Here is an 8,025-nt window from a genome sequence, read left to right as displayed (position 1 = left end):
GGCGGCGGCCTGGGGGATACCTCGGAGGGCAGGGCGTCCCCGCAACCGGCGCGCACCAGTGGTTGCGCGCCCCAGCCCGCACGTGGCGCTCCGGCCCCCGCTGCAGGCGCACGCGCGCAAGGAGGCGCCACGTGCTGGGGCCTCACGTTCGGAGAGGCTGTGCTCCGCCAGGGCGCGCGGTCCCACAGGCAGGGAACCGCGCCCCGCGACCCACCCGCCGCGGGCTACCAGCGCCCTCCCAGCTCCCCGCGCAGCCGCGTCCCGCACCCGGGCTCCCGGCTCCCGGGCTGGCACCGCGAGGCGGCGCACCGGTCACCCAGGGCCGCTGAGGGGCGGGGCCGACCGCATTGTTCCTCCCCGAGCGGCGGGCCCTCCCCTTCCCCCAGCCCCGGGCGGGGCGCGGGGCCGCCAAAGCCGCGGAACGTGGGCTCGCGCGCCCCGCCTTTGTTTCCCAGGCGCGAGCCGCCGCAGCCCCGTGGCCGCCGCTCGCTGCGGATCCGTTTTGTGCCGCGGGGCGGGGGTCGCGGAGCCGGCGGGCTCAGCCTCAGCATGGACGTGACGGTCTCGGAGCTCCTGGAGCTCTTCCTGCAGAGCCCGCTGGTGACCTGGGTGAGTGCGCCTGGCTCCCCGCCCCTTTGTTGGTGCACCGGCTCCTCTCTCGCCTGGCGAGGGGCGCCGCAGACCCGACCCGGCCGGGGCCCCAGGTGGCCCCGGGACGCGGGGGACGCAGCAAGTGGCTCCCCGCCGGGTCGGGGCCGAGTCCTGGAGTCTGGAGCTTTCTAACTCTGGAGGCGGCGCCCCCGTTGTGCGTCCGGCGCGGGACCCCGCCGCGCTTTCGGCAGGGCCAGGAGCCAGGCGGGTGGGTACACCTGTTCCCGCCGGGGCGCTAGGCTGGCGGCCTCGGGGCGGACCGGGTCCCAGTGGTCACTCCTGTCTCCCGGGCTTAGCCACTCCCGAAAAGGATCCCATTCTTCCCAACTAAATCTCTTGTAGTTTCTGAAACCCTGAAAGCAGCCGGTGGATGGCGGTGACGGGTGGGGAATGGGGGCGCCGAGTGGGAACGTGAACAGACTGGGGTGGGCGCACTGATTTACAATGGATTTGAGACTTGAGACATTTATTGAAAAGTCCTTTTTTTTTCGCTTTGGAACGCTGGAGAAAAGTGGCGAGGAAGTTTTCCTTCTCCCGTCTCGTGTCTGTTGCCCGGCGCGGGGAGGGGAGAGAGGCCCTGGGAGAAGGCCGGGCTCGGTGCCTGCTGAAGGGTGGGGTGGGCGTGGGTGACCCCTTTCTGCTCACACGGGCCTGGTCCGCCTGTGCCTGGGAGAGGTTTGGGCCGTTTGTGCGCATGGGGTGACTTCCTGCCTTTCTCTCCTCGTTCTCCTCCCCGCAGGTGAAAACTTTTGGCCCGTTCGGAAGCGGCAACCAGGACAACCTGACTATGTACATGGATTTAGTGGACGGCATCTTTTTGAACCAAATCATGCTTCAAATGTAAGTTACCTTCTTCACGGAGGAAGGAAATAATGATGCTTGAGAAAGTTTAAGAGAGTAGAAATGGACAGTAAGGTTGCATGGCGGGGTGGGTGGAGGGTGGGAGGGTCGCTGAAAGTGGAGACGCTGGTATTTTGGACATTCGTAGGTGTTTGAAGAACTCCAGGAAGGTGGGTTGGGCAGTTCGTTTGATGAAGGGAATTTGAAATTGAATGACTGTTATTTACCTGGTGTAGATAGTGCAATTGACTTCAAACTCAAGGACTTAATTGTGGTTTGAGCGATGAAATGAAAAAGTCCTCTTTTGGAGGGCAAAGAACTGTAACGGAGAGTGTCTGGTTACAGGAAGTGTCGGGGTGGGCCAGGCATGCGACGGTGACTGTAAAGTTTCATTTTAGATTAGGTCGCTTGAGTTTCTGAGCTCCTTTACGTTTCATCTTCCTTTTGCAGTTGTCCCAGAGCAAGTGCAATTAAGTCCCAGTGTATGGACTGAGTTTAAAGTCAGTGTTCGGAGGGGCCCAGGGAGTTAGAGGCCATGGTGCTGTTCGTTTGGAAGCATGCAGCCTAAACAGGGTCTTGGTAGAAGTCACTCTTGCCAGCGAGTACATTCGACCACATCCTTTCCTGTTGCCGAGTTCTGCACAGCCTGTCTGATTGACAGCTTGCCACAGTGTAGGTGTTGGCTTCTACCTTTGCATTCTGTTTTTAACTCAGAACCTGCAGGGAACTGAGTGTCAGTATGATTCACAGGCACTTGAAGCAAAATAAAACATCCTCATGTTCTCTGTGGATCAGCCTCGTGTGCTCACCACCTATTCACCTACAACTCAGCCAGTTGTCGTACTGGAGCATAAATCCATTAGCTAACGAGAAATCAGCTTCGTTTGTGGCTCACACAGGCAGAGGAGCAGTTTGCTTTGGCATATCCAGAAAGTGGCCTAAATTGCCTTAAAGGCTTGTTTAAAAAAAAAAATTTCGAGAACCTTGCTCCTTTTAATAGGTCACTTGATGTCATGCTGCTTAATGTTTTGTTTTTTAAGGGTTCACAGCTGTGGGTGTAGGAAAAAAAGTCACTACCAATCTTACCAACCTTCAGTGTTTGATTAGATCGAGCAACATAAATCTGTTGCCAGCTTTGGCAGCACTTCTTAGCTGACTTGGTTGAAACTGAGTTTTCCAGGGGCTGTCTCGTGGCATATTCCAGCTCTGGCCACTCTTCCCTCATTCTGTTAGACCCTGAAAATTACTGGATTCCATTGGTGCAATGACTGGTGAAACTTCAACCTGTCCTTCCCCAAGCCCAAGACTGTTTAATTAAAAAAACCAGCAGTGTCCCCAGTCTTTTCATTCAGCTCCTACACCCAGGCAGAGGGGGTAACAAAAGCACTGGGACTGTTTCTCTTTCTTCCCTGACCTTTGGAATTCCTGAAGCGTTTCCCACTTGCTTGTAAATCAGGAAAGCCTGTTGGACCATTCCTTTGAGAAATGCCAGCTCATCACTTGTTCGCATTTGGACATTTGGCCCGTGGCTAAATTCAGGGGAGGGACTTCTCCCCTTCCCTGGGCAATTTGAGATGTTCTCTCTGTGATATGCCGGGGTAATCATTCCAGAAGTGGGAACTGGTAAATTGTAGCTCATAAGACTTCAAGAAGTGCTCCTGGGTCCCTCTGGATGGCTTGGGTGCAGAGGAAGGGGCCGTGGGGAGGCCGAATGGCTGGCTTTCCAGAATGAGGAAAGAGAGAGTTGGATGGGCATGGTTTCCTGCATGGGTGATCAGAATACCCCAGTTCCAGGTGATGGTGGTCAGAACAGTGTTTTTGCGTCTGGAAGCGGTGAGGACTGACTGGAAAGGACCCGGGGGACCTTTTCAGAGTAGCTGAAATGTCCTGTAGAGTGACTGGAGTATGTTTCATTTTCCAAAACTCCCCGAATTATAATTTGATGCATTTCACGCTTTGTAAAATTACCTCAATTAAAAAATAAAGGAAAGAACCCTGACCCGGGTCGGATAGCCAGCTTGAATTCAAACCCTCAGTCTCCCTCTTACCAGCAACGTGACACTGGGTACATCACTCAGTGCCTCAGTTTCCTCATATGTAAAATGGGACATAAAGTACCTTCCTTAAGAGATGGTTATGAGGACAGAATGAAACCAGGTGTTAACATTTAGCTATTTGCCTATGTAGGTGCCATCTTAATCCAGAAAGGATTTGAGGTACCCAGTAAAAGTTTTTTTATTTTTTTTTCTGGCCTGCCTTTGCCCCACGTTCTTAGATCCTTGGATTACCCCACAGTTCTCAGCGCTTAGCCCTGTATCAGTGAGGTCCAGGGCAATGTTGGACTCTGGGACCCAAGTCCTAGCCCCGCATTTAGACTGTACTGCACTTGAGCCTGTTTTCACTTCTACCAAATGGCGACATGTCACTAACCAGCAGGTCAGGGGTGAGGCTGTTCTGCCTCATCTCCCATGCCGGGAGCTCCCAGACTGCTATTTGCCTGTTTTGATTCCTTCGTTCCAAGCTGGTAGGAGCTGAGGAAATGGCATTGAGCACTACTGCTAACAGCTCAGATAAGAGGCTGTTACCTAACACCTTGGGGCCGTGTGGAGGTTGGCTGGGGGTCACGTGACTGTACCTGGCCATTGTCTCTGGCAACCTGAGAAGGCTGTTCGTAGTCTCTTGGCTCCCGGCCTCCTGGTGAAATCAGCACCTGGAAGCAGGGAAGCCCCGCAGGTTCAGCTTTCTGGGGAGGCCCCGGGCTAGGAGAATTGGTGAATGAAAGTGAGGCATTGGGTGGCCTGGAGGGACAGGCCTGGGAACGTCTGCTTAGTAGCTCCTCTGCCCACACGGGGTCTCCGGTACCTACCAGCACCCAAGAGAAAACCAAGTTTGCTCTGGTTAACATTGGATACATTTTTCATTCTCTCGTGGGAAAATTATTTAAGAGCTTTAACCCTAGCATCAGGCAGACAAGTTCAAATCTCCACTCTGCCACTTGCCACTTCCTAGTGTTATTATGTTGGGCAAATGACTGAAACTCTCTCTCTCTCTTTTTTTTTTTTTCTTTTGAGACGGAGTCTCGCTCAGTTGCTCAGTCTGGAGTGTAGTGGTGCCATCTTGGCTCGCTGCAGCCTCCACCTCCCAGGTTCAAGCGATTCTCCTGCCTCAGCCTCTTAAATAGCTGGGATTACAGGTGTGCACCACCATGTCCGGCTAATTTTTGTATTTTTAATAGAGATGGGTTTCCCTATGTTGGTCAGGCTGGTCTCGAACTCCTGACCTCGTGATCCGCCCGCCTCAGCCTCCCAAAGTGCTGAGATTACAGGCGTGAGCCACCGTGCCAGACCGTGACTGAAACTCTCTAAGCCTCAGTTTGCTGATCTGTAATAAGGCGATGGTGTTTTACCGATTTGGGGGAGGTTTAACTAAAATTATGTACGTAGAAAAAGTCCAACACATGTCTGTCATTGTGCAGATGAGGCCCAGGTCTGAGTTTGTGTGTGCCTGTGTGTGTATGTATGTATGTGTACCCATGCCCTCAACGCTGTACATCTGTACTTGTGAGGATAAACTGTCCACTTTGATGCAGTGGCTGAAGTTGGAACTTGGTACTAGGGCTAACAGCTTGTGCCCTTTAAGTTCAACCGTATTTGTTCAGGCATGTTTGTGACCCCTCGTGCTAGCTGCAAAATTCAGGATACTGTGTTAATTATTCATAGGGGAGAAACATCCTTACTTCTTCACCTTCCAAAAAGCATTTGAAGAATAACTTTTCCCCCGATGCACTTGAAGGAGAGTTTATGCTCCCATTTTGCAGATGTAGAAGCTTAGGATAAAAGGGCAGATTTTACTTGTTGGTTGAATTAATTTGTATTGGTGCAAAAATATTGGGAAAAAATGATTTTTACTTATGAACTTCAGTAATTTCCATCTTTTGGCTGCAGTATATGATGCATGGGGGCTTTGAGTCCTTACAAATTACACGATTTATATTCATCCTAGGAGAACAGGAACATATACAGATGAAAAAAATAAAAGTTGCCCATGATCTTACCATGTGGAGGTAGCGATATTAATATTCTGGTGCCTTCCAAATGTTATCTGTGATATATGTTAATACATGTCCTTAATGTATAAATACTTTATACAAATATATGGACTCTTGCTATTGTTTTTTTAGCATGGGTCCATATTTGTATAAAAATACATTGAACATGTATGAAACCATTTAGCATGTTTGTTTTTTTGTTTTTGTTTTTGTTTGTTTTTGTTTCTGAGACGGAGTTTCACTCTTGTTGCTCCAGGCTGGAGTGCAGTGGCACGATCTCAGCTCACCGTAACCTCTGCCTCCTGGGTTCAAGTGATTCTCCTGCCTCAGCCTCCCAAGTAGCTGGGATTATAGGCATGCGCCACCACGCCTGGCTAATTTTGTATTTTTAGTAGAGACGGGGTTTCACCATGTTGGTCAGGCTGGTCTCGAACTCCTGACCTCAGGTGATCTGCCCGCCTAGGCCTCCCAAAGTGCTAGGATTACAGACATGAGCCACTGCATCCAGCCTAGCATGTTTTTTAACCTATGATAAATTATGGACTGTATCAATACATAGTTTCTTGATTTAGCTTTAAATTTAGGAAGTTTTTGGAATATGACCAAAAGCTGGGGGCTGGCTTTCCCAAAGGAAGGGGGCAAGGTTACTGTAAACCTAAATTATAACTCTTTAAAACTCTAGCAAGAGTTGGTTTCCTTTTTTCTTCTTTTTTTTTTTCCGAGATTGAATCTTTCGCTGTTGCACAGGCTGGAGTGTAGTGGCTTGATCTTGGCTCACTGCAACCTCTGCCTCCCAGTAGCTGGGATTACAGGCATATGCCACCACGTCCGGCTAATTTTTGTATTTTTAGTAGAGATGGTTTCACCATGTTGGCCAGGATGGTCTTGAACTCTTGACCTAAAGTGATCCTCCTGCCTCACCCTCCCAAGGTGCTGGGATTACAGGCATGAGCCACCGTGCCTGGCTGGTTTCCTTTTTTCTAGTTGGAAGTGTTTATGGAAAAGAATCCCTGGGGGGGCCCACATTTTGGACTTGGAACTCCCCATGTTCCGAGGAGCCACCAGATGTATCCATGTCTGTGTCCTGTCCTCTGACGTCCTGATTCTAGAGTGTTGAGCTTTTATGTTTTAGGACTATTACATAAAGACGATTGTTGTTCTGAATGACAACTTTTGGGGAAGTGCATGTGTGTAACGGTTATAATAGCGTCTTCTCGTGGTACAGATCCAAGTTCAGTCCAGGTTTGTTAATGCAGATGTGGGCTTTATAGAACCACATAGTCTTTGAGGGCTGGAAGGATCCTGTAGCCATTTTGCAGATGAGTACACTGAAGCCCAGGGAACTGTGGCTAGGCTTGGGACCTGGACTAGAACCCACGTCTCCTGACTCCCATTTCCTACGGCGTGGAAAGGTGGGAGTCACGGGGGTGCTGGGCGGAGGGGAGACCGAGCTGGGCCTGCCTTAACCATAGTTGAGGCTTTTGTTTTGATTAGCGTCCTACTAGCCTCTCTTTACCCAGAGAGCCCTAGTTAAAGGAGGCAGTACTAACAATCATGACAATTAACTTAATTACTCATACAGTAAATGTCAGGGTTTTTTTGTTTTGTTTTGTTTTTTTGAGATGGAGTCTCTTTCTGTTGCCCAGGCTGGAGTGCAGTGACACTCTTTCAGCTCACTGCAACCGCCACCTCCCAGGTTCAAGCGATCCTCCTGTCTCGGCCCCTCTAGTAGCTGGGATTACAGGCTCGCACCACCGTGCCCGGCTAATTTTTTGTATTTTTAGTAGAGACGGGGTTTCGCCGTGTTGGCTAGGCTGGTCTCGAACTCCTGACCTCAGGTGATCTACCTGCCTCGGCCTCCCAAAGTGCTGGGATTATAGGCGGGAGCCACCGCTCCTGGCCAGGGTTCTTTTAGAGTGTCGTTTCAGTGAGCTATTTCTTCCCAGAACTGGGGAGAACAATAGCAGGGATGGTCAGAGGCTTCTGTGCTGTGATGTGAGGGGACTCCGAGGTTCCTGACCCTGAGTGTGTGCTATGCCTTTACACGTGCTGGAGCTGTCCACAATGTGTACTGAGGCTTTCGGCTCCAGGCACTCCTGGGGTGGTCCCATCTGACTTCAATGAAAGCCGGGACTACAATGACAAAGATGAAAAAAGGAAAATGAAAAACAACACAGAAAAAGCGCTGCATGTTCTCTGAGTTCTGGTATTTTAAGAAGCGCATTTGTCACTATGAAATTGATTTTCATCTTTTAAGGTATCTACACTAAAGGAAGGAGAATTGTACCTTTAAGAGAAATTACTTTATAATGCCAGGAACACTTCTGTAGCTAAAATGCCTTTGCAGTTTAAGTTCTGAATGCCTCTTCTTTTCCTGAATTAGTTTCCACAGAACTCTTAACCTTTATTTTCTCAGTTATGCATGACTCCAGGACAGACATGTAACATGTAAATGACTTGGCCACACTCCATCACCGTACTTCCAG

At 50.4% G+C, this 8,025-nt stretch overlaps 1 protein-coding gene across 1 annotated transcript in view; it reads left to right on the top strand.

The window, feature by feature from the left end:
• The first annotated feature begins 528 nt into the window (after positions 1-528).
• The window catches only part of CCDC88C (coiled-coil domain containing 88C), a 149,739-nt gene continuing 142,242 nt past the window's right edge, over positions 529-8,025 (top strand). The window contains 2 exon segments of the mRNA XM_064375156.1: positions 529-609; positions 1,391-1,491. Of these exon segments, the coding sequence (XP_064231226.1) occupies positions 550-609; positions 1,391-1,491 (161 nt within the window). The 5' untranslated portion in view covers positions 529-549.

Source organism: Aotus nancymaae, unplaced genomic scaffold, assembly GCF_030222135.1.
Source record: "Aotus nancymaae isolate 86718 unplaced genomic scaffold, 86718_ANA_hifiasm-v0.15.2.pri h1tg000011l, whole genome shotgun sequence".
NCBI lineage: Eukaryota > Metazoa > Chordata > Mammalia > Primates > Aotidae > Aotus > Aotus nancymaae.
This window is presented reverse-complemented; position numbering and strand designations above follow the sequence as displayed.